Raw genomic sequence first — 27,509 nt, forward strand, 5'->3', positions numbered from 1 at the left:
ATGCACCGATCGGTATCGGGGCCGATACTGTAAAATGTGTGTGTACTCATACTCGTAAAAGTTAACCGATACCATGAACCGATACTAACTTATTTCATTAATCAGAGGGTGGCTTGTCATTTCTGTTGTAGTTTTTAGATTGGCCACTAGGGGGACATCCCGCGCTAAACAGGCACAGGGTTAGGCGAGTGAGACTGGCGGCTCCAGATAAAAAAGAGAAACTGGAGGCTGCTGTAGCTAGGCTAAACAAAATGTCAGCAGTGTGGACCAGAACAGCCAACTTTAACTCAGGTTTTGGAAAAGCGAAGAAAAATGTCAAGAGAAAATCCACGGGCAGTTAAAATAACAGAGGCTTGTGTGTGTGTGTGTGTGGTAGAAGTATCGGTTTTTGTACTCTGTATCGGCAAGTACTCAGATCCAAGTATCAGTTTGTAAAAATTGGTATCGTTACATCCCTAGCATTAACCCTTATCTAAATTACACAATTGAGAAAACTATATTAGCATCTTTAATGGCAACTCATCCCTGTTTTCTATAGGTTTGACAGTTTACACTCTTCTGGGAAAACTAAAAACTACTACAAAAGTATGGAGTGTGTCTGTGGAAATGTACACATTTAAAAGCATTAAAGAGATCAAAGCAATCAAGCAGTTTAGTTGTAAACGCCAACTCGAACCCAGACTTGCACAGTAAGTGTCCATATTCAAGGTTTGCAGCTGCAGTGCAATGCAAATGCTTTTTGTCTATACTCGTGTGCATCAATAGTTCTTTAGTGAAACTGCTAGAGTTAATTTAAATACAGGGTTTAGTATTGCAAAATATTACTGAGTTTTAGCAGGGAATGACGAGACGGGGGATGTAGCGGGTCCACCCGCAGTGTTAGCATCATGGATATGTTTTTAATCACAGCTGGGGGTCCCGTTTGCCCTTTGGACTGAGTGCAGTGCTCCCAGCAACCACGTGGTATGAAGCTCTGCAGCAAGTATCAGATCAAATGTGAAAGAAATGAATCCTTGTTATAGTTAAAGCTAAGTTTAAAGGATCCTATTTATACTGATTCGTTTATTTTAACAGAGGCGAGTCTAAAATGAGAACAGAGGGAGGGCAGCAGCTACAGAGAAGAAAGAGAGTACAGGGGTAAACAGCAGGAGGTGGTGATGTGATCCAAAGCATACAGGTAGCTAAAAAAAACCACAAAAAGGTCAAAAACAGTCAAATCAAATTGAATAAATTTCCATTATTTAAAAAAAAATGCGTGTGATACATTTACCAACATACAAAAGCTATTTTTGGCCTCCCCTCACACGCAGGAGGGCTTCACACAAGCAAAGCAATCTGGGATCTAAGCTACTGAACAGAAAACTGGCATGTTTACAAAGTTCTGTGTAACAACAGAAGTATGTTGCGTGAATAAAGATGACAAGCAGGCTTATGTCAGCCACATGGAAACAATGAAGTGTTGGTTTGCGAAGATGAGCTTGTGTGCGAGCGAGCCGGGCAAAAGAGCGAAACTTACTGCAGCCTCTTTGTCTTTGAGTTTGTTTTCCATTTTTCAATCGGCCTTCGGTTACTTCATCCAGCTGATTGTTAATACTGAGCATGACAGTCAAACAGTGATGTTACTTATGTGACTAAACAACAGTTTGACCCAAGAGGACGTGCGAGAGCACAATGTTATCCAGTGCAGGAAGGAACGAGGAGCTCCTCTGACAGGCTGCTGAAATCATTCGCTCCATGTATGAATATATACAAGTACCACATGTGCTGTATTATCTGACTTGGTTACATTAACGATTCCTTCACTACGACCATCATGGGCTAAACTCCATCTTTTCATGGGACCACGTTCAATAACAGCCTCAACAACGACCCTTCCTACAAATGTTACTAGTTTCCACTGAGACGGGGATTTTGTGAAGATTTTACTGGTTCTTCTACTCTGACCGGTATCATTTTTACATTTCCAACTTTGTTTTATTGATTTCAACAATGACATACAAAGTTAGCAACAGCAAAGTCAATCTTGATTCCAGAACAGTTGTATGTCCATTATACCCTCCAACCCCCCAACCCGAATTCTCCCCCTACCAGGTCCACACTAGACAAGACACTGCAGAGAACCAGTCTCTGCCCACACACACACAAAAAACAAACAAAAAAAACCCAAACAAACAAAAAAACACCCCCCCCCTGCAAAATATAAACAAACAAAGCAAAAACAGAGAAAACAAAAGCAGAGAACGGACCAAACAAAACAAAAGGAAAAAAAATAGATATGGTATAAATAAGATTTAAAAAAAACAAAAGAAAACAAAAGAAAACAAAAAAAACAACATTATAATGTAGCTTTGCTCAGTTCACTTCAGACTCAGGAAGTAGAGTAATGGTGTCCACCAACAAGAGAAGTGATTTCCAGATTTTGTTAAATTCCCTAATAGAACCTTTTAGAGAGAATCTAAGTCTTTCCAGACTGGTATCATTTTTATCAATTCAGTACTTTAACAAACCCCCATAAGGGGAAACCATAAAGAAAGCAGCTAACAGCTAGCAGGAACGGGGCAACCCAAGACTAGAGAAAGTCAATGACATTCAGTGACTTTAAGCGACTGAGTGCAGAGTTAACTTGGACTGAGGCTTTAGTGTAAAATGTCATTTAGTTTCAGTTTGAATTACTTCAGTTTTAATCAACTAAGTATACGGTGGCCCTGAGAGGCCAAACGGATTGCAACTTAAGAAAACACCAGCAATAAGAAAAACACTGCAAAAGGGGGAGACAACAACCTGACGGACCAGTTCCAGGAACCAAAACATGCTAGGTAAGTGTGTTTTAATCTCATGATTCATATACTACTGGATTTTTAGGCTAATAGTCAGGCTAACACACTGACCTCTCATCTGTTCTTTCCTCACAAAAATACATACAAGGTCTTAAATAATCAGGCCCCATCTTATCTTAATGACCTTGTAGTACCATATCACCCTATTAGAGCACTTCGCTCCCGCTCTGCAGGCCTACTTGTTGTTCCTAGAGTATTTAAAAGTAGAATGGGAGGCAGAGCCTTCAGTTTTCAGGCCCCTCTTCTGTGGAACCAGCTTCCAGTTTGGATTCGGGAGACAGACACTATCTCTACTTTTAAGATTAGGCTTCAAACTTTCCTTTTTGCTAAAGCATATAGTTAGGGCTGGACCAGGTGACCCTGAATCCTCCCTTAGTTATGCTGCAATAGACGTAGGCTGCCGGGGGATTCCCATGATGCATTGAGTTTTTCCTTTCCAGTCACCTTTCTCACTCACTATGTGTTAACAGACCTCTCTGTATTGAATCATATCTGTTATTAACCTCTGTCTCTCTTCCACAGCATGTCTTTATCCTGTCTTCCTTCTCTCACCCCAACCAATCACAGCAGATGGCCCCGCCCCTCCCTGAGCCTGGTTCTGCCAGAGGTTTCTTCCTGTTAAAAGGGAGTTTTTCCTTCCCACTGTCGCCAAAGTGCTTGCTCATAGGGGGTCATATGATTGTTGGGTTTTTCTCTGTATCTATGAAGCGCCTTGAGGCGACTTTTGTTGTGATTTGGCGCTATATAAATAAAATTGAATTGAATTGAAAAATGATAGATCTTCCACTTCACTGTCTCCCAGCACAATTCTTAGCATATTTTGGTTCCTGCAACTGGTCCGTCAGGTTATTCTCTCCCCAGAAACAATTCCCTTATGCTTTTGGAAATATGTTTTTTCCTATTTCCATTTTTTCCGTTTTTGTTTTCTTTTCTCCTGTTTCCGTTTTTCTTATTTCCGTTGTGTTTTGTTTGCTTTTGCAGCATTTTTCTTATTGTTGGTGTTTTCTTAATTTGCAGTCCGTTTAGCCTCTCAGAGCCACCGTATAAGTATGATTATAGTAGACTAAACTATAAAATGTTAAAATCCACACGCTTTACAAAGCTTCTTATTTTCCTTAATGTCAAATGTGGAATGTGTCCATATGTATGCTCTTTCTCCCAAGTGTTGATATTTTGTTACATTTTCATGAGAAACAGTGAGCAGGGGAGTTAGCTGTTTGTCAGGGCAGATTAAATCTGCGCGTCTGACCTTACTGCGCAGGAAGATTACTTTCGATTAGATTACTTCAACTTCGATTACTTATTGTGGTTATTTTTAATCATTAACCTACGTTTGTAAAATCAGTAAACAAGGTGTGGGCTGCTCTGGGCTGTTTAGCATACACATCCTACAGTAACTATAGCAACGAGAAAGGAAACGCAAGCTAGCCCTCTGACAACTGTGCCTTTGTGTCCGTTGGACTTTTTGCTAGATGTTTTGACAGACTGCTCATGTTTGCCCTTTACAAGCAAAAAACTTTTCTGGCAAAGCGTATCGTCAGAATTGAAGGGAGTCGAGTGTAACCGCAGTGCTTAACGGTTAATTCCCTCTGCCACTCTGTCTGTACCCAGGGTGCATCTCTGCAGCAAGTGAGAGACAGCTGCCCCCGACCCTAACACACCAGCTCGAAGAGAGGCGGAGCTATCTTCACGACGGCTAAAAGTGTGAAATATTTAACTTCTTTGGGTTCTTTGGGCCAAAACAAACAAACAAACAAAAGTTTTGCCATCGTATAAACGCTATAATTAACTGATGGTCCAATACTGATCAAACACTGAGCGAAAGAAAGCACCAAAAAGAAAGAAAAAGTGCTTCACTGAGTGCTGAAGTAACTTTTACGAACCCCTCAGTTGTAACACGAGCGATTACATCACCCTCAACCAGTTTAAAAGAACTCTGGACCTCGCTTAAATTTAAAACGGCTCGTAGTGGGGAAAAAGGTGTATAATTTACATAACAATATTTTACGTGTAGCAGTTGATAAATATAGGCCGTGCTCTTTTGCTCTTTTACTCACAAGGGGCGTAAAACATGACCAGGGCAGCAGGATGTTCCTCCAGGAAGCTGTCAAAGGACTCATCGGACAGGTGGAAGACCGCAGAGTCTGTCTCTGACCAGGGGACTTCAGGGGTCTTCGGCTGGGGGGGCTGAGGACTAAAACAGGAAGGGGGGTGGAGGGACAACAAGGGCAACAGAGGTGAGCCTGAAAAGCAGAGACAGTCCAGCTTATGTGTAATCTGTGTAAAGGAAAATTAAATATAATCAGACGCAGCTGCAGCCCACACTCCACCCAGTATGTCACAAAAACACACATCTGGACAAAAGCAGCCCCACCTTTGTGGTGGAGCACACTGCTCCAGTTCCAAGAACCAGTGGATGTGGCTACAGCATAAACACTCACTGTTATACACGGCCCTCCTCTGCAGCGTTTCCTCATCGTTACACGCTCTGGCCTGAGCCAGTACACTGAAGCCAGCGAGGCCGATATATTTAACAACAGCAGAACAGTGAAAACCGAGTGCTAAAAACAAGCCTCCAGCAACGTCAACGATCTAATACACAGCTGTGATATATAAAAAGCTCTGGATCAAGGTTTATCAGGGAGTGATAACACTTAAGATTTATCAGACGACAGATATAATCGCCAAGGATACCGACTCTTACCTCTCCTTCTGTGTCCACTTTTTTTATTCTTGACGCTACACTTTCGACGAACAAATTCAGACTGCGCACCAAGCTGAGGTCAAGAGACTAAAGCGGAGTGTACAAAAGGAAGCAGCTTCACTAATTCAACAGAGTAGCTTCAGTACAGCTTCTGACTGCAACTGCTCTTGCTGGCAAAATACTTGTATTCATTACGGCAGGTGTAGGAATCCCGTCAGTGCAAACAGCAAAGGGCATTTTTCAGTCCAGTGAGAAAAGAGCGCAGAAAGCTACCGAGGTGGGTGTTAAAAAAAAATCGGAGACAGCTGAATCTGAACAAAGTTTAGGATGTGAAGTTTGGCTGATAAATGAGAAAAGAAAAATAAATCAGCGGCTAAAAGTGCTACAGGAAGAGGACAATAGACTATTCTGGAAAAATCTCTGAGCACTGTTTACTTCAAACACCCTCTTTTTTCGTTTTCGTGCAGCATCTCAGATGAAGAAAAAGAAAAAAAACTGCAAATGTAATGGTGCTTGCAGGAGAGGCTTTTTCCACTTTCTTTCTTTTCTTTCTTTTTAAACCATATGGAACATATTCCTGTGAAAATCAGCTACACTGGTGAAGCCTGCTTCTGCTCAAGTTAAAAAGAGATTTTCCTCCCCACTGTCATCAAGTGCTTACACACTCTGCTTCCCTAAAATACTCTAAACTCTTACTTTTATTATGTGAAGCGCCTGGAGACTAGCTTCTATGTGCTGTGGTGGTTGTGTGCAGCACATTTAAGGACATGATTAGTTTAAAATTAATCAGATTTAATATATTAATTCAGTCATATTGTGCATATTAAGGTAACAAACTTTTTACTCAAATATAAGCTGCAATTAGACTTTTTAGCCAGCTGGCTCACTGCTTTTAAATCAGTCTCCGAGTCCTAAATAAACAAGTTAGTCAAAGTCTAGGAGTGGGGATGGTGAGTTCTGCCTCTGGGCTAATAAGAGCCCAAAGAGCCCAGAGGCACACGGAGTACATCCCCTGCCAGTCTCGCTCCGTTTCCTGCGATAGCTGTGAAAGCCTTGCTCCGTGCCCTCTGGCTGCAGGCCTGTGGACAGTTGCGACTTTCCTGCCAGTAAGAGACGGAGGGGTTACGGGCAGAGTGTGAGCCAAGGTGAGAAAGAAAAATGAGACAGGAAGCGAGCAGGTGTAGATTGATGACACTGTGGCAAGGTGAGTCAGGGTGAGCAGAGAGAAGAGCGTTTGTGAGAAAGAGCACAGCAAAAGGAAAAGGTGATGCCTGACATTTAAGATGTGTGTGTGTTTGTGTTTGTGGTGGGGGGGTACTTGTTAGAGGCAGAAAGTAGACTTGAGTTCAGAAGCTTCATCGTGTCTTTTTTATATTAGTTAAAACTAGGGATGCACCGATAGCGATACTGGTATTCGGTATCGGTACCAGTACCCGATACCGGTATCGGGTATCGGGGCCGATACTGTAAAATGTGTGTGTACTCATACTCGTGAAAGTTAACCGATACCATGAACCGATACCAACTTATTTCATTAATCAGAGGGTGGCTTGTCATTTTTGTTGTAGTTTTTTAGATTGGCCACTAGGGGGACATCCCCTAGAGACAGTGCCAATAGTTCAGTGATATTCTGTTAAATTACAATGTCGAGACTCCGCAATAATTTAACAGAAGTGCTTATTTTTCACTTGAAATTTTTTTGTGGTCATTTTTATTAAGATATTATTTTTTATCGGCAGAGAATAAAATAAAACCTGTCTTCCAATTCATTGCATTTGTGTGTGTGTGGTAGAAGTATCGGTTTTTGTACTCTGTATCAGCAAGTACTCAGATCCAAGTATCGGTATCGTATCGGTTTGAAAAAATTGGTATCGTTGCATCCCTAGTTAAAACTCCTCCGGACGTCTTCGAGCCTCTGCTTGGTCCTACTTAAAATCGTCAGTAGATGAAGTGACAGCGACCATACTTACTTCTTCAACCAGTCTGCAATGTCCTTGGCTGTGGCGCCGTAGTTCTCGTAGTGGTGAAGGAACTTCCCCTTCCTAGGAGACCAAAGGAGCATGAAAACCAGATCGTCTCTGAAAGCAGACTTCAGCAACGGGCAGAATGACGACTTGGCAATGCGAGTTTGAAAACCACTGCCAAAGACGTCTGTCATTTGATGCTTTTTGTAAACACAACTTGCATTACAGCAACATTACTGCATTTCATTTTAAAAACACACCCCACCCAAAACATGCCTTCTGAAAATCATCACCAGCAGTTCTTAAATGCTCAATACTAATGGTCAGTGTGTTCAGCTTGCTTTGCTTTTGGACTTATGAGATGGAGAAAAAAGCTTATTTTAAGGCAAAGTCTGCAAATCTTTTAAGCAGTTTATATCAGATTTATTGATTCTATGCATGCGGTATTACTTTGATAATAATGTGTAAACAATAAGTGCTGTTTTCAGTTATTTGGAAAGAAACTGACATATAAAACTTACAAAGGTTTTTCTTTTAAAAAAACGAACAAATACTGAACTTTTGGATCGTTTTTGGATGTTTTTCAAGCTAAAACTGAGTCAAAATGAAAACAAAGACTTATTTTCTGGGATGCATCTTTTGATCAGCAGTTCTTGTTAGATGAGGCTGAAACAACATCTCAGTCAGGACTGAAAAAAGTCATGTCGCAGTAGTCCAGGTCATGTGCGACAGGATCTTTAAAACAAAACAGTTATGATGGCACCGAGAGTCTCTGACAAAGCTGGGTCGGGCCTTTCGCAACCAGTTCAAAGCCAGAAGGAAATGTTTCAGAGAGCTGCGTCTCTGACAAAAATTTTAACAAGATTGAAATTTCTTTTCTCTGTCTTGAAGTTCAGCTTAAAAAGTGCACATAAGGAATGCAAGTGACCCGACGTAATGCATTTGAAATGAGCTCGAGGCCTCTCTTCAGCCCCGCGGTCTGAAAGACAGATTCAAAACCTAAGCAGATTTTCTTCATAGCAATGAGTTTATCTACTGCATTCACCGTGACTAAACCAAGGCTGGGAAGCGGACATGGCGGCTCAGCCCAATGTCGAAGGATCAATGTGGGTAGTTACTGGCTCTGGGCAGGGTGATTTTGAAAACACAGAAGGTGGTGACTACTGCAGTTACAGCCCCCCAAATACAGAGCGGACACTATTAAAAGGTGATGCATGATTATGCTCTGTGGATTTGGAGCTTAAAACTTGCATCTTAAGTAACCCGACTTCTGCGGCACAGATTGGCTGCTTGGAATTCAATCAGCGAGATTTATGACCGACTCTATATTCACTTGCTTTATCTCTGCTGCTGTAAAGTACACCGAAACCTTGTAAAAAAAAAAAGAGGAAATTTAAAATAAATGTCATTTAGCCAACAGTCTCTAGCATTTGCGTAAAAGGACGCGGCAAGGACAAAGGAGCCGAAAGACTTCCAGGTTTTTGTTTGAATATTCGACAGGAACTTGAGGTGTGCTGTAACTCTGGGAGAGTAAGCTTTCTTAATCTGTGTAACTGAAAACCTAAAAGACCTTGAAAACTTGGGTCTTGCAAACGGGTGCAATGGAGAGATAACTCCGACGGTGCTGATGCTGATTTACCCTGCAGTGATTAGCTGCTGTTTATCAGTGAGGGGCTCATTACTGAAGCCAATGGGCTCGGATGGTCGTTAGCTAGCCGTGTGCTGACACTAATGCACTCGCGGCTAACGGACTGGCTCCGGCTCAGCTACACACAAGTGTGCTGGTCAAACACACACAGTACACACACGAGATAGAAAGAAGTGCACACAAACAGGAAGAAGGCAAGAGCCTACACACACACACTAACCACAGAGGCACTTAATCAGTCCTGGTCTAATTAAAAGGCCAGACTGGAATGAGAGAGTGTTTAATGTGGAAACAGGGATGATAAAGCCAGTGCAGGAGACATAAAGAAGCAGAGCACGGTGGCACCCCAGTAGCCTCATATTTAGGGCGTGCCCCACAAAACAGCGATGCCTACGGGCTTGACCCCCAGCTGACCTTCGCTGCATGACATAATTTCGCTGCTTTTCCTTCCAGGTGTCTATTGCAAGAAAAAAAATGCAAACATATTTTAAAAAAAAAACCCAAAACAAGCAGAGAACAGAGTGGGAGCACTTAGTTAACAACACTGTAAATATGTGGACAGTGCAGAGAGGCTCCAGCTGGGTGGGGGTGGGGGTGGGGGTGTCTGCATTAACAAACACTATCAGTCACACTCTCTATTCCTGCTGCGTATGTGGCCGCAAGCTGTGATTTTGTGTGTCTATTCATATTTGGACACTAGCGCTGAGCAGTAATCTGAAGTTATCAGATTGCCAGCAGCATACATTTCTGCAACACCTAAAAGAGAGTGCTAAATCAATGTCACATGTGGCCTTAAGGTGTTGTTAAAGATAACAAAAAAACTCTGCTACAGCATATTAAAAGCATTTACTTAGTCGACCGTTTTAATAATTTAAAACGCTGCCTTTATTAGGACCAGAGGCAGTCTTCGCGCAGACAACGGCGCTGTGTGAAACAATGCAATGGCTTGCTTCACATCAGAGGGCCGTGTTTGTGAAGACAGGAGGCTGAAATAATGAAGGGCTGTCCGGTTTAAGAGCTAAACTTTACTCACTTACTGTTACAGGGCAAGCCGGTGAATTAGGCAATCAGAGTTTGTGCTTAAAAATTCTGCCTCATAATATTTTATTTGGCCCTCGAGCAGCGTTTAAAGTCCAAACGACCCTTGAAAGTCATAGATCTTCTCTACTACATACGCAAATGACTTTCTGGATCATAAGCCTTCCAATGACAGGTAACTACAATCTCACATTAACTAAATAAGCCCTGTCGAAACTGTCCGAAGAAACCTTAAGTTACTCAGTTCACTTTTTTTTATTAAGACAAAGTAGGCAACGCAACATTTCTCTGTTATGCTTGAATATTAGCTTTAAGTGGACCCGTTATGCTAATTTTCTGGCTCCACATTTTTATTCTCGGACTCTACAAAAGAAGTTTATCCATGATTCACAAACCAAAACCATCCTATCATGAGCCTGCACAATAACACATTGTGATTCATCGCCATTTAAGATGATTTTCTCCTGATTGGATGCCCCTTACGGAAGAGGATTACGGCCACTGAAAAAAAAAAGTGGGCACGTCTTTTTTTTCTTCTTTTCCAGAATCCTGAGATTAAAGTCAGAATTCTGACTTTAATCTCAGGATTCTGAGAAAAAATAATTCAGAGGAAAAAGTCAGAATTCTGAGATTAAAGTCAAAATTTCTGAGAGAAAAGTCAGAATTCTGACTTTAATCTCAGGATTCTGAAAAAAATAATTCGGAGGAAAAAGTCAGAATTCTGAGATTAAAGTCAAAATTTCTGAGAGAAAAGTCAGAATTCTGAGATTAAAGTCAAAATTTCTGAGAGAAAAGTCAGAATTCTGAGATTAACCCTCTGGGGTCCAGGGTATAATTGGCCGTTTTTGACTACTTTTGATTTTACCCCTATATCTCACCTTTAAAATATGTTTTTCTTGCCTTGTTTGGTATCATTATTTTCAGCACAACCTCAAATATCTGAAATTTGAGTTATTTTTTCCTTTTTGGCATACTATATTACAACAGTTGATCTAAATTCAGACAAAAAATTCAAAATCCGAGTAGAAAAAAGTTATATTTTTTACTGTAAAACCCACAAACATGTTTAACGAATCATTTTCATAACTTGAAATGTAAATAGAAATTGTACATTTCGAAAAATTTTGCACAAGTTTTGCAAACAAAGTTATATGGTACTATTTACCTAAAAATGCAGCCAAGGCTTCAGGCGTTTTTTATATAACCATTTAAATCTATTTACAGAACAATCAGGTGTTTTGCATCAAATAAGAAGGCACACAAATTATTTGTGCCAGTCCAAAAAATGTAGTTTGTGTTCAGTATAAGACAGAGGAGAACACCACAGGCCTTAAACCTGCAGGTCTGACAGCAGGAGGTGCATCAGTCCAGTTTTCCATGTGGGAACAGCGTTTACACTGGAATCTGCCTTTGACGGCTTTTTTTGGAGAAAATATGAAATTCAGCAGTGTAACTGACACACAATACAAAACAATAACTACACAACATACTAACTACAGCCTCCAAACACGCTAAACGTCACTAATGTCTCACATATGAAAACTTGCTCTTTCTCTTTCTTTCACTCGCCCGCATTCCGTCACGGGTGTCACTCCTAAAAACTTCCCCTTCTCCCTAAACAACCAAGTCCCACATGTTACCTTATCATTTTTTTGATTGGCTGAAAACTGTAAACTCTAACACCAACAGGGAAGGGGTGTTTTTTCTTTTTCTTTTTTCACTCACAAGCAGAGAGTGTTTGCTAGCGCTGTCTGTAGAAAAACGCCGTTTTTACCGTTCTTCCCGCTGTAAACACCACGGTTTTGTTCAGAAAAAAACATTGCGTGTATTTTTTAAATCATAACTCTGGTTTTACGTGGCCCATTGACACAATTCAAAAACTGGTATATAGTTTGAAGTCTTTCAACACAAGTTGAAATAGAGACTGACTCGCTGCATCTTGTAGCTGTGTCGTCTTAAATTGGACGTGTGATTTTGACGCGCCGGCGCATCCGGCGATCCCAGAGGGTTAAAGTCAAAATTTCTGAGATTAAAGTCAGAATTCTAAAAAAAAGTCAGAATTCTGAGAAAAAATAATTCGGAGGAAAAAGTCGAAATTCTCAGATTAAAGTCAGAATTCTGTAAAAGAAGAAAAAATAAGACATGCCCACTTTTTCCCCAGTGGCCCTAATTCTCTTCCGTAGCTCCTCGCAAAAAACAAAACAAAACAAAACAAATAGGTGGAGCTTCTCTCTGTGTCTGAGATGATCATATTAAACATATTCTTGGTGTTTAACATGATTATCCACCTTTGTATCAGTATACATTGTCACAGCACTACCCACCCTATGGCATGGCCACTGGGATGTGAAGGGTGGTGGACCTAAAGGGGCTACGGATATAAGAAATTGCCCTGAGGAAGGTAACAGTGCAGTCCTGGAATGAGTGACTGACTGATGGAGATTGTTCAAACACCACAGTGCAACACAGAGTAACGTTTTTGGAAGACACGGTTACTTTTGTTATGTACTGTCAACATGATGAAGAACTGCAACTCAAGATCAATGGGCTCCATGAGCTGGCCCAAACCTCTAAGTGAAGGCTGTGAGAGTGGAAGCTGGGCCTCCATGAGTTCACAGTCAGAGCCATTTATCTAGTGAGACCGAAGCCCAAACTTCTTTGCATCCCTGGTGGCCAATATCTCTGTACCCTAGAGTGACGTCAGATGAATGTTTTAGTGCCCATTTGCAAAGTGGTTCAGTGACTGTGGCAATAAATATATGTTCAAGCAGGACTTTAAACACTTTAAATGCCAAGAATTGTTTTATTTTTTTGGTCAAGCAACTAATTATCCCTTCAGTTTTACTTCACTGCTAACCATACACCAACACCCATGTGTTCTCCTTATCCCCTGACAGTAGCAACCACCTCCTGTGAGTGTATATTTTCAAAGATGAGGCCAGAGGATCCCAAAGTTCATCAGAAACTTCATCAGAAAAAAGAACTGCAAACCTTAAGGGGTCACCTTTGCAAGCTGCGAGTCTGCTGCCATCATGTCTGCTCGCTGTTTAAATGGGCAGAGACTGCACTTTCTATTTGAAGTGGCCCTACTCTGATGTTTTGAGCTTTGGAAGTCAGGGACTAAGCCTAAAAAGAAACGGATGAGAGGACTCGACTCACTCAAAGTAGCAGAAGGTTGGGTAGCCTTTGACACCGTACTCCTGCTTGAGGCCGTCGAATTCAGCTGGGTGCACATTCATTCCTGCTAGGACCTTAAGAAAAATGATATGAAAGGGAAAATGAGACACAGGCCATCAAAGATGTGAAGAAAAATGACGGCGGAGAGAGAGAAAAGAAATAGCAGGAACATCAAACATCGAGACAGGTCAGTCGTCATCGGCGGGCTCCAAACTGAACAAAGATGGATTACTTCAAGTGTGAACTGTGAAACAACACAGGTGCAATGACTGTTAATTAGCAGGCCGTAATCAAACACCCACCGCTATAAACTTCTTGCTGACTTTTTAATTGAAAAGACAGAATATGATTTGTCTGAGCTATATTAAAAAAGGAATCACAATTTATTTCAGACACCCACATAAAGATAATATGTGTAGGATCCCGCTCGGTGTACTTGATAAATGTGAACTGTTAAGCATGGTATGTCTAGCATAGCAGAAAATTACTTTAACTGTTAGAAGTACAATACTGTGTGAAAGTCTTGAGTAGGGATGGGTACCGGTATCCAGTGCCATTTTTTTTCCTGAGCTGTGATACACTTTGGATTCCAGCCAATCATTTTACGTTTCCGAGGATAGTAGGCGGGTCCAGGTACGTACGTTCTTTTAGAGCAGAGCTACAGATTAAAAATGCCCAAGGCGAAGCGGTCAAAAGTCTGGCTGTACTTAACAGCAAAAGATGCAAACTCAGCAGCTGCAACAAGTGCTTTAAGCTGATACTGTGATGCTGTCAAAGGAGGTAACACCTCAAATCTGATGAAACACCTGGCGACGCATAGCATTTTGTCAAAAGCTGAGAAATGCGCCGTATTTGATAGCTTGCTGCAAGACCTCACATCGAGCACATCTACGGTGGGTGTGGTGCCTGTTATCGACCTGGAGTTAGCAACATCCCCCAAAAACCCGAAGAGGAGAGTCCTGGCCCCTAGCCCTGCCAGTGTAGCAGAAATGATGAGGATGATGATGCAGCAGCAGCCGTTCTTCTCTGCGTGAGTAGCTTAATGGTGTTCATGTGTAATTTACGTTGAGTAGGCTAACCACGTTATTACATTAATGCATGTAAGGTGAACTAGCAAACATCATCATAGCTACATGCGGCTGTCTTCTTGTTTGATGGCAGATACTCCCTTCACTCTGGCCAAAAAGGCTAAAATGACCAAAGAAAAAGTGGAAAACAGTTAAACATGAGAGGTTTTTGGACAAAGTTTGTGGTTTTTCCATTGTTTAAGCTGCTTCCAGCCAAGAGTGATACCATATATGCCCCATAGCTGCAGAAAAGGCTAACATTGTTATCTTTCTACAAAAAAACAGCTGAACATGAGAGGTTTTTGGACAAAGTTTGTGTTCTCCATTCTTTAAGCACCGGTTTGAGCCCCGTTTAAGCACCGGTACCGTTTCAAAAGTACCAGTTTGGTACTGGTATCGGATAAAACCTAAACGATACCCATCCCTAGTCCCTAGATATTTCTATTTTTCTTTCAAGCAGCCAGGCTTTCTCCAGGGTTTCTACAGATCTTCTAAAGGTTTTCTTAAGACATTGGATGTTTTTTCACTCATTTTCAGTCCAATTCTTATACCGGACTATTTTCAGAGGGATGTTGTTTTTCCTTTGTTAAGCGCCTTTGCACAGACCTACGAATCCCTTCAGCATTAAACAGGCAACGGGGAGATAAGGCTGAACATCAGTGGCAACAGGGCTGATGGAGTAATGAATCCAAAGAAGTAGTTTTGGTTTCAAATCATTGTCAGTCAGTAGACAGGCTCAACAGTGAGTGTCTACAGCCATCTGTAGAACACAGTGGAGGCTCTTCGTGGTTTAAAGCTCCAGAAACAAAAATCATGAACTTGATGAAGTACCGTCAGATCTAGAAAGCACCTGATTGGCAACAGTGTCATTTTTCAGCACAACCTCAGTGCCGTGATCATCATGTTGATATTTTAAAAAACATTATTTGTTATTGTTATTTACTGTCTTTATTATCTTTCTCATTAACTTCCTCTCTCACATATCTAATTTATTCTTAGTGCTGCTCGATTATGGCAAAAATGATAATCACGATTATTTTCACTGAAATTGAGATCTCGATTATTTGACGATATTTATTTAACAATAACAATGTATTGAATAATGATAATATAAATAATAAATAATATAAAATAGTGTGCAAATAGTGATAACAGTGCAAATGTTTGCAATATAAAAAATAAATGAAAAATGTAAACATCTATGTTTAGTGAACTTTGCAGTGTTGCTCTGTGGTGCAGCTACGACACTGTAGCAAAGTTTACACACTGTGTCTACTTGATCCACGTCTGACTCCGCGAACCCATAATGTTTCCACACCACTGAAGTTTTTTTTTACCTCTTTTCAACCAACAGCAGTCACTCTCCTCTCCAAATAACTTCTGCTTAGCTTTCCGAGCTTCCCTCGGGTCCTTTTAATCAGCGGTCCCCAACCCCCGGGCCTCGGACCGGTACCGGTCTGTGAGTCGTTTGGTACCGGGCCGCGAGAGTTGAGGCTCAGGTGTGAAATGTATAGTTTTCAGGGTTTTTATCGGTTTTCAGCGTTATTTTGTTATCGTTTTTATCGTTTACTCGGTTTTCCTGGGTCTTTTCACGTGTGTTATGAATAAATTTTCTTTTTTTCGGTACCGGTACTACTTTTATTTTGTTGTATTTATCCGCGACACCTTAAAGGCCGGTCCATGAAAATATTGTCGGGCATAAACCGGTCCGTGGCGCAAAAAAGGTTGGAGACCGCTGCTCTTAATTGTTGTGACACGTGTTCGAAATGCAGAGAGGTGCGCTTGATTTGCCACACGGAGCAGCGCGAGAGTAAAGCACGAGGGAGGGGCTAATAATCGGCTCAGTCATTTTTAATGATCGTTGAAAGCCCAGATCGTAATCGAGATTAAAATTCGATTAATTGAGCAGCCCTAGTGCTGATTGGCTGCCGAAGGCTCCCAGTTGAAAAAAACCCCAAAGAAGGTGGAGGATGATGGTTTGTAACTGCCGCCTTGACCTCCATCAGCACTGATGCTTTTACAGCTTTGTTTATTATTAGACACGGGTTGACCCGTTTGTGGTTTTGTGTCTATTCGTCTAGTTTACCAGAACTAGCCAGCTCTCATTTCTAGCCAACTAACTGGCTGGATCATGGTCGTCCCTCTCTTCTGTTTGCTTTAGCTTTTTGTTCCTCTTTCTCCTTTATTATATTTCACATTATTAAAAGCTAGCTGAACGGCAGCATGGTTTAGCCATCCCTTGAGCCATGTAACACTGGCGATTATCCCAAACACACTGCCAATGAAGTAAAAGCATGCCTGGATAGAAAAAGCACACACAGTGGGTCACTGTCAATCACGGACTGGCCTCCCCAGAGGCTGGACCTCAACATGAGTGAAGCAGTGTGGGATCATTTTGACAGAACACACATCCTAACAAAATGCGCAGAAATGAGAGCTGGCTCAAGACTTCTGCACAGCATTCCATCTTATCATGTAATCTGGTTTGGGGATAAAATAGAAAACATCATTATGTAACACGAGAGAATATTTTGTTTTTCAAAATGACCTCTGAGTGAAAATTAGCTCCAGATACAGTTGGCGGCACTGACACGGTTGAGAGTCCCTAACTCCACTGCTTATGAGTAAAGATTTCTGAAAATATTTCTTCAGTACAGAAGGTTATTTGATATAAATCAAACAGCTGGAGCATCCCAGGTTCCCTCTGTAATAAATATTGTACCAAACACAGCTCATGGGCAAAAAAACAGCGAGAGGAATGTGTATGAGTCATGACAAACTCTATGCCTTATTCCCTTTTAAAGGACGGCGCTCTGACAAAATCATGTTATGTGTCACAACCGGTACTGAGAGAGAACACAGAAGAAACCTAAAAATCTGAAACAACACAATCAAAACACATCCTCACATGAATCTGTGTTTTTTCAGCTATTTCACCCTGACAAGATGCAGCACTTCAGACGTCGCCTTTGTGCCTTCCTGTGCCACGACACGGAGGCGAGAAATGTGCGATACGACTTGGCTGACCACCAATTCAGCATTCACAAACAGAAGTACTGGTCTCGTGCAATAACAGGCGCACTCCTTCACCCTATCTCAGCCTCGCACACACGTGCACACACCCAAACAGTGCACCAGTTCCCAGCTAAGAGGCTTAAACGTTCGCTACTCGAATGCATGCTTGATGATGAAACAAACATGCAGTTAATTATCTTTTCATGTGATCCTTGAAGGACAAGTGTTTATGAGATAATATTTTTCTCCTGCAAACGACACGAGTACTGTTAAAAATAATAATTAAAAAAAAAGACTAAAGAAACTTTCCCACCAGTGATGAAAACTAGAGGAAAACGTTGTCAGGGCCACAACAGGTTAAAACAACACTTTATCTCTAAACTAGTGCTGTCAGCGTTAATCTCGTTAAAATGACATTAACCGGGCAAATCTCTGTTAGCTCGTTAACGCTGCACGGCGTCAACACGTTAGCACACAGGGCGATCTGCGTTCACTCTCCAACGGAGATTTGCCACGTTAATGCGGTTATGGCGTTAACCCTTTAAGACCTACCATAGAACCAAGTCCACCAGAGCTTATATTATATGTTTACATGCTGTGGAGCCATTTTTGGGAGCATTTCAAGTTGCTATACATCAATACAACCATTATAGCCCAGATTTTAATAATATGTATGCATTAAGTGCATAGTAATTACATAAATTGCAAAAAAGTACAATAAACTACAAAAAAATTGAAAATCGTTTTTGTTTTTTTTAACATATATTTCTAGTTAGAGAAATTTAAGAGGCTTATCCCTCAAAACTGTAAATACAAAAAAGTTGCACAAAATAGTTTCCTACCAGAGGAAATTTATTTTGAGTGTCTTCATAGTTTTATTTTTGAAATACACCAATTTTTATAAACTGCAGGAAAAACGAAAAAAAATATGATGCAAATTTGCAAAAAAGCAGCATATGCATCAAAATAAACTATTTCCAGCAGTGCAATATGAGTCCCAAGCATCCCAGAAACTACACAGAAAGTCATAAAGTCAAAGATAACTTTTAAAAACACCAGTATAGGCTCATGAGGCCCTGATAGTAAAAACTACATTTCCGCAAAAATGACGTCACTTCCGGTTTCGGGCAAGTAATGGCGGACATGCAAAAGTTCGCACTGACGTCTATTCCAACGTAGGAAGTGTTATGAACAGCTGATCGGATCGGCAAAGCGTGTTTCTGGAATATTATGTTTTTGCTGCTGCAAGTGCTTTTTATGCAGTTTTTGCAAAGCTATATGTGGAAGGAAACTGTGACCGAGGACAAGCTGATGGCATAAGATGTAAGTACAACTCCTCCGGTTTCATATGCAAAAAAAATTATTGCGCTAGCTTACACGGTTGCAGAGCTACCGGGATTTAAAAATACTTATGCAAAACAGAGCGCGCCCGCTCCGACCGGCTTTAAAGGGTTAATGTCATTTTAACGAATGTAATTTTAATAGCACTACTCTAAACATGTAAATTATGTACATATAAGAAACATATAACACGGTCTGCCGCTACAGCATATTCCTGTACAATGCTTAAAAATGCTAAAATCATTCGAAACATATTGCTGTGCAATCAAAACACAGGTAAAATCTTAATTAATCAGCAGAGAGATGATCGGGACCTTTGAAGTGCCTTTTAAAGGTCATCTGAGTTATTATGCTACTAAATCAACACATGGTGCAAAAGTTGATTAGGTACTGTGCCTGAGAGATCGTCTTTGCAGGAAACACAACCTGCAGGAAATGCCTTATTTGGTCTGTCTGTACCTTTTGCAGATTTCACATCCCTGACATTCGCTGCTGACACATCTCATTTAATGCGCGAGCATCAAAGATGACTGGGCTGCAGATCAGAGACAGGTGATGCAACAGAACAGTGGGCCCGCTGACTGAGGGGCAGATTTAGCACACTTACATATTTCCCTTTTGTCTCCGTGGCCGCTTGCTGAAAAATGGGCTGCATTCTCTTACAAACGCCGCACCCTGCAACCAAAATACAAAGGAGAGAAGCAGAGGTTATTACAGAGAACTCAATGGGAACACTGCTCTGACAGCTATATGATAATCTATACGACTGTCAAAAGATTTTCCATCATCTGCTAGGAGATTTTTCCCCCCTGGTAAACAGCAGCTCTCAGTATGCTATCTGCTGTGAAAGATATGATGCACTGAGGATAATCGAGCACAGAGCTTGGAAAAAAAACAAAAAAACAAAAATCCATGTGAAGTCTTTTCTAATGAACAACAATAAGAGGCAACAATTAACTGCGTGCTGAACAAAAACGACTCTGTTCTTATCCTGGCAAAGTGATCAGCAGGTCTGACGTTCAGACAGACGCTGCGGCTTAATTGTTTAACAATTTTGCCAAACAAAGAGCGACAGTGATAATCTGTTGCTTTATTTCTAGTTTATATTCTTAGAAAGTGAAATTCGTATTTTTTGTTTTGCATGGACCGATCAATGAACAAAACAAGTAATTTTAAGCAGTCGATAAAAGACCTGGCAACACGCGGGTTGTTTTAAAAACGCTCTGTTATTTTAGAACTTTGCATCCGATTTGTGTTTGTAATAGTGGAGTTAACCAGCAAAGAAGGATCTCCTTAGTTGGAGTCCTTTTTTCTCCACATTATAAAAAACGTGTAGTACATCGCAAGATGAGACAGTTAGGGCTGTGCGATATGACCAAAATCTCATATCCCGATATAAGAATTCTATCGTCCCGATAACGATATAAAAATCACAAAAATGTAACATTTTCTGTAAATTCTGTGAATCTCGGACAGCTCGACTTGTGTGAAGTGTTTCCAGCTGCGCGTCATGTAGCTGGAGTCGAGTGTTTTAACCGATGCATGAAACGATACATTTTTAGACATAAGTTGTAACGGCCGCCGTTTTCTTTGTGAGTATTTATTACACGGCGTGCTGCGGGGAAAAGCCTGTTCTAACGTTTGACTCTAAGGTTTATTTTTTAGCATCTGGCGGCTCTTTTTTACTTCTCATCTGTAAATAATCTGCTCTTTCACGTGATCCAGTTTATTTTGAAAAGTCTCAACAGGATCTTGAGCTTTATTGTGAAATGTGGAACGTAAACAAGCGGGCACGCGATGCTGTTACCGTCGTTGTTGCTAACGACAACGCATAAAAACAGGCGCTTGTCCGTCCGTAGTGTGGTTATATTAAATATAAGAGAAAGAGAGAACTTTAAGAAATTAATATAGCCACTACAGTGACCATCAGAACCATGAAAAAATATTACTGTAAACAGTTTATTTTGCGACACCACGAAACAAACGATAGCGTAAAATGAAACGATAGACGTTTTTATATCGTCATCCGATATATATGTTATATCGAACAGCCCTAAGACAGTGTGTCATGTTTGCCAGGTGCCACAAATATATATATATAATCAGATTGCAGTATTGATTACAACGGTGTAGTATTACCAAGCAAACTCTAGTTTATTGACCTATTCCCCAAACTGTACTCTCTCCCCCGGTTTAGACACCTTATAAAGTGAGTTAATGTAATATTTGAGGACAATAATAGCTCCTCTTGTTTTTCCAGACATACTGTTTCCCACAATATGTGCAAGCAGGATAGCAAAATTAGCACTGCTTGTCTCAGTTATTGTGAGCTGCCGACACTGCAGGAACAACGTAATAATGCAGACTCACAGGGAGCATAGAACATCATGAGGACCGGCCTCTCTTCTTTCTTCAGCAGCTTCCTGAAGTCCTTCGAGAGCGAGGAGGGAACAAGAGATGAGTCAGGATGCTTTTCAGCAAAACACATGCATACACATGTATATACAAAACACAATAGTGTGCTCCATGTTGGATTGCTGAACTTCTCTCTCACACTCTTTGGTTTAAAATAGCAAATCATGACATCATCTGTTATTTCAGCTTTGTATTCGACTGTGTGTGAGAGTTATTCATCACATTAATCACAGAAAAAGGAAAAGGAGGACTTTCTTCTTCGGACAGCAGGCCCATCAGCCCCCATACCAGTTTCCCCGTTTTTATCATCACTTTCATGAGCTCAGCTACTTCCAAAAAACATAAAAATCACACATTCAGCACAATCTTTTGTTAACACATTCAACAAGCCTCAGGGTGAGAGCAGGCGATAACCAGGTCCCGCGTTCTTCAAATGAAAGGAGGGTTACTGTAATGCTCGCCTTTGTTTTCTGTTACACATGTAACTTTCCTTTTTGCTAAAGCATATAGTTAGGGCTGGACCAGGTGACCCTGAATCCTCCCTTAGTTATGCTGCAATAGATGTAGGCTGCCGGGGGATTCCCATGATGCATTGAGTTTTTCCTTTCCAGTCACCTTTCTCACTCACTATGTGTTAACAGACCTCTCTGTATTGAATCATATCTGTTATTAACCTCTGTCTCTCTTCCACAGCATGTCTTTATCCTGTCTTCCTTCTCTCACCCCAACCAATCACAGCAGATGGCCCCGCCCCTCCCTGAGCCTGGTTCTGCTGGAGGTTTCTTCCTGTTAAAAGGGAGTTTTTCCTTCCCACTGTCGCCAAAGTGCTGCTCATAGGGGGTCATATGATTGTTGGGTTTTTCTCTGTATCTATGAAGCGCCTTGAGGCGACTTTTGTTGTGATTTGGCGCTATATAAATAAAATTGAATTGAATTGAACTGAATACTTTTACAGTGGTGGATGCTCAGATTTCAGGCTGCTTTAATCATTTTTTAATCATCAGCATCAGTAACATGGACATCTCAGGCAAAAAGCTCTGGTTGTGAGAACAGAATTTTCCAGCTGCTATTTAAACCTTCTGTTTGCGAGGGGCAGCCAATCAGAAGACAGCTGGCTTAAAAAGAGTGTGGGGCTAATTGGAAAGGAGCTAATCAGCTTCTTTAAGACTGGGCTACAACAAGGTGCAGTATGAGACAAATATTTATTACCAGTTTCTCCATGTCTGTAGTTCAGGAGACTAATTAGAAGGTTGGTAGTTCAATCCCTGGCTGCTAAAGTCTGCAAAGTGACCAAGTATCTTTGGGCAAAACACTGAACCCTGAGTTAATGTTAGAAAAGCGCTGTAAAAGAGCCAGTCCATCTACCATTACTACCGATCCACATCATCACATAAACCAAGGTGTGAAAATAGGTATAGGTCAGGGATGAAGCCCCACCTCATTATGTGAACTATTCAGATCACCTGATGCAAAGCGTGAGCAGCCATTGAAGCATCTGGGAAGGGATCTCAAGCTTGCCTTGACAAATCAAGTCCAGTTGTCTTCTTTTGCTCAAGCTCTCAAGACTATAAAATAAATATGGATAATTTTAACTGTGAACCATGCAAAGCGGCTATAGTCCAAAAACAAAGGTCTTTCTAAATTCCATATATACTTATCTAAGGATGAGGTAGCTGTTTGCGAATATGCTGGCAGTTTTTGATGATTTTGCAATCTGACTTGTCTGGATGAGAGCCGTTTGGAGGTTTTTAGGCTGTAAAGGCAGGTCTGTGTGAGTGACCTCATGAACTACGGCGAGCAGCTCTTTGACGATAAAGCCTGTTGCTTTTTGTGTGCGGGGCTTTGTGTTGGTGAGATGCTGCAGCATCAGAGTCGGGGGGCTAATCAAAACTTTAACAGACAAATGGAGGAAAGATGCAGGCTGTGCTTGTGAATCACAGTAAATGTACGTCCCCAGTGATGTTCTGGATTTTTTAAATGGAGCTAAATGGATATTAAATTAATCCAAAGCCCAAAAGTTTATTTAAATTGGTACTTACTTTTTCTGTCTCTATGTGGATGACATCTTTAGCCTCAGGGTTCTCCTCCCACAGTGGGGGCCCCGATGGGTCTTTCAAAAACGCTACCATCGACTGAACGAGAAAAAAAAAAGCAAAGTCAAAACGACAAATCTGCGACAGCCTGTCAACAAAGCCAACAGTTCAAATCATGCAGCAACTTTTCACTGCAACAAAATAATCCCATGGGGGTGAAAAACCAACATAAAAAGAAGGACTGGTGATTATTTACGTTGCCGAAGTCGCTCCTAAATTTAGTTGAGGCAACGCTGTAGGTTGTGCCAGATGGAAGCTCATATAGATGAACATGTTCATGCATCCAAGAGGTGTCGGCGCTATTTCAGTACCTCTAAGTGTCTGCTGATGGGCTTGGTAACGCTTTCTGTAAATATAATGAACCATATGTCTGTGGAGGCAACAGCAGGAAATATTTCTTTTAACAGCGCTCTAACGACGGTGCGTGTGCACGGGCGGAACATTTAACGACCTCGACTTGATTATCAGAACTACTTTGTAATGGTTGAAACAGAGACTTGTGGAGGTTTATTGTTTCAGATGCCTTTTAATCTGTCAGAGAAACAGCGCAAACCCTAGCAAACAAAATAATAAAACCGTGCACCATTCAAAAGAGTGACAGCTTCCACCTTATGACGAGTTTCTCTGGTAGAAACTCATTGAAAAAATAAAAAGAGAAGGATTTCCATATTATAGAGGAGAGAAGTAAATGGTTAATTTCACTTTTATCTGAAGTCATAATTTGCCTTTTAGGAAATATCTATATGCAGCAGCTGTCTTGCAGTGAAAGGCATTAAACTTTAAGCTGACCAGCAACATCTCTATGGTTGCTGTGGCTGATGCATATTTTATATTGCACTCTCTGTATTCCAAACATTTCACGCTAGAGGTACCTGTGAGTGATCCTTAAATATGTAACCTGCAGCTGGATAACTGGTAACAAAATTAAGGTCTTGATTTTTTTCCTCAGGATGTGTTTGCTACAGAACCAGAGTAACAGATGGTGCTATGACCTCATTAACAGGTCTGGAGGCTATAAGCTAAATCAGTCTAGTGTGGCAGCATTAGTTGAGGCAGCCAAAGTGCAGACCTGTAAAGAGCATCATTAGAGGCTCTGCATCACATGCTCAAAAATATTAAACCTGTCGGGTGTGGCTTGCTGCAGTCTTATATTATTACAAACACCTTGTAGCTAACATGAAGATCAATCATTTGACGCTAGGGCTGTGTCATAACCATATAACCTGCCATAACACCTCTATAAATGTTTATGTGACATAAAAGTGTCATGTAATGATATCATTGCTATAGCAACAGCTTGCATTTATGTTCCCAGTGCAACAATGAGACATGGCCGGGCATGTCTGAGAGCGAGGGCCGGGCATGTCTGAGAGCGAGGGCCGGGCATGTCTGAGAGCGAGAGCCAAGTGTCAGCCTCCAACGATCATTTAATACCTGAAGATGGAGCTACTTTGAAAATATGCAAGAAAACTGTTCCCGCTAAGAGTGAAAAAACAACCAACACTTTTCACCACTTGAAGCAAAAACATACACTTAGTTGAGTAGCTGCTCTCACTAGTTGCACCCCAGGAAGGAGTAAACGGTTTGAAATGACCAGTGTGGTTTCGTGGTGGAAAATGGATTTTAAACAGCCGGTTAAAAAGTTCAACCCAAAATAAATCATACCAGGTAGAAATAAGTATTTTTCAGTTTTAATATGTGACACCACTGTGCTGAAGTTAACAAGGTTACTTTAGTAAGGATTAAGCAGTCATGCTATATCTTTACTTACTCAAGGGAAAACACTACTCAGGCTACCTTTCTGCTTACATTTGACTTATTAAACTATAATGCTGCTGCTGTCTGCACTCTATTTCAGTACATTCACATTTCAAATTAGGCAGTATGCCACCAATTACAGCTCATTATAAAAGCACTGAAAATACCCTTAATTTTGTTTGCATTAATAAATGCTGCTGTCTGCATGATGCAGTCAATAAAACCAATAAAACATTGTTAAGTATGGTGATTTTGAGGCGACTGCAAGGTCCCCTTGTGGAAGGTGACAAACTGCAATTTAATTCAGGCTGACTAAAAGCAGACAGACTGCCAATACACTGCCATCAATCACAGTCAGTCTGTGTCAATGAGCACAGCTTGTCTGCAACGCATCTCTTTGCAACTCAACTGTCTGCCAACTGGTTGTATCGCAGTTATACAAACGAAGATATAAAAGCATATTTGAATTTCTGTTTCAGATCCACGAGTTTTTGGGTTAAACTGAAGTTAATAAGTTAATTTGTGAATTTCTGGGTATGTAGACAGATGTGCATTTTTTTTCCACAGCTGCAATTTTTTTGTGTTGTAACTGTATTATCACAAACACACACCGATAGCTTCCAGTTATCACCAGACTAATACACAGAAACAATCATAAACATAAGCTAACATAATGCTGTTGCTGCGAGGCTACATAGCGTTAGCTACATAGCGTTAGCTACATAGCGTTAGCTACATAGCGTTAGCTACATAGCGTTAGCTTGTTACCATTATATCATTAAAATTCTCAGTCATCTAAAATTATGTTTATGATAATCTGATGACTTTTCTCTTTTTTTAGCTTTTTAGTTCGCTCTTTTGCTGCTAAGTGCTTCAATATGGTCAACATGCTCTTTGGTGCTGAGAACACAGTGCAGAGTCAATCTGTGCAGCGTTTCCTCTGAAAACTACCGCCTGCCGTGACAAAAAGCATCGCTATGAAAGTGAGAGTATGATTGTGCCGCGAGAGCAAGGTTGCACAGCAGGCAGATAAACAATGAGCTGAAACTAACTGTAAGGCACTATAAAGCTGAGGGGAGCTGCACATAGAAATAAAGAATTTGCTGGCTCATTGCTATAAAGGTCACATTTTCACACAGTGACACCGTTTTCAAGCTGTTATTTGATGCACTGTTGATATTAAAATGCAGGTTATAAATGATTTCATAAATAGCCAACTACATGTAACCACAGATGCTTCTGATTTTCAACTAAGCTTGGTTTTCAAAGAAAAAAATAAATAAATGAACATTGTGTCTAATATTCTTGTGTGGAAAATACCACACATTTTTTCCATTCATAAACTTAATAACAAAATGAAAAAGAAGGAAGAAAGAAAGAAACGAAAGCAGAAGGCAGGGCTCTGTAGAGCCAGAGGTAAAATAATTAGTCCTCTGAATGTGAGGAGCAATTAGGAAATACTACACAGCAGACAACAGTGCTCGACATGTAAAGAATGCAGATTCTCAGATGAGCACTGACCTTGAAAGTAGCAGGCCTGCTGTACTCCGTGTGGAATGTCCCATCTCTGAAAGACACACGGGACACAATGCTCTCAACACCAGGAGTGAACTGTAAGTAATGCACTTCTTAAGCTGCAAGCACCGTATCGCTTTCCAAAAAGCACTGAGGTGTGGATAAGCATCTGACAGCCAGCTGAGTTGCTGGTTACTCACTTGTAATGCAGCAGCTCTGCTCTTCCACGTTTGGAGCTCGGGTCCACCTTCACTTTCTTACACAGCTTCCGGCCCTCTGAATCTCTGAGGGATCGACACACAAAGCGTAAATCAAACTCAGAATCCTATACCCTTTGCATTTTTCAAATCAAATTCTCCTTCACACACGTACAAATTTTCCTAATGATTAGTAGATTTATGCATTCATTTCTGTGCCAGGCCATATAAATTCCAACTTCACTGAACCGAATAAAGAAAACGAAGCAAGAAGATACGGACTTTTCATCAAATTAATCGAATCACATGTATGATATAATATAAACAATGCTGCTTGCTGTTTATTTGCTGCTTCGGTGGAAACACAAAGCACAGATGCAATGTGTTGGCATACAGACGGTTCATTTTATGAGGCTTTCTGCTGTAATTGAAGAAAAAAACAAAACGACTGTAGCTGGAAAGGGAATAGATATGCATCCTGCCACCTACACATACTTCATACTTGCTACAATGAAGCACTATCAGCAAAAATAAGTACACCTTCTCATCTGTAATAAAGAGCAATGAAAATATGTATTCATTTAGAGAGAGGTGGAAAAACATGTGTTAGATATTCAATTATGGCTCCCAGACACACAACAAGCCAGTAAAAGTTCAGTGTAGTTTTTTTTCTCTTCTTTATATGAAGACTAAATCCATGTATGTCTGCATGTGCTGACAGACAGTATTTCAGGTGATGG

The 27,509-nt window shown here is 40.8% G+C and overlaps 1 protein-coding gene across 1 annotated transcript in view; it reads right to left on the bottom strand.

Moving 5' to 3' along the window:
• The window catches only part of pdia5 (protein disulfide isomerase family A, member 5), a 90,592-nt gene that overhangs the window by 31,111 nt on the left and 31,972 nt on the right, over positions 1–27,509 (bottom strand). The window contains exons 4-11 of the mRNA XM_087829914.1: positions 26,773–26,856; positions 26,579–26,624; positions 23,246–23,338; positions 21,162–21,222; positions 19,399–19,466; positions 13,351–13,442; positions 7,512–7,583; positions 4,895–5,031 (exon numbers count right to left, since the gene is read on the bottom strand). Coding sequence (XP_087686040.1) covers positions 4,895–5,031; positions 7,512–7,583; positions 13,351–13,442; positions 19,399–19,466; positions 21,162–21,222; positions 23,246–23,338; positions 26,579–26,624; positions 26,773–26,856 — 653 coding nt within the window. The remainder of the gene's footprint in view (positions 1–4,894; positions 5,032–7,511; positions 7,584–13,350; positions 13,443–19,398; positions 19,467–21,161; positions 21,223–23,245; positions 23,339–26,578; positions 26,625–26,772; positions 26,857–27,509) is intronic.

The sequence above is a fragment of the Neolamprologus brichardi genome, chromosome 16, assembly GCF_056152115.1.
Source record: "Neolamprologus brichardi isolate AB-2024 chromosome 16, ASM5615211v1, whole genome shotgun sequence".
Lineage (NCBI taxonomy): Eukaryota > Metazoa > Chordata > Actinopteri > Cichliformes > Cichlidae > Neolamprologus > Neolamprologus brichardi.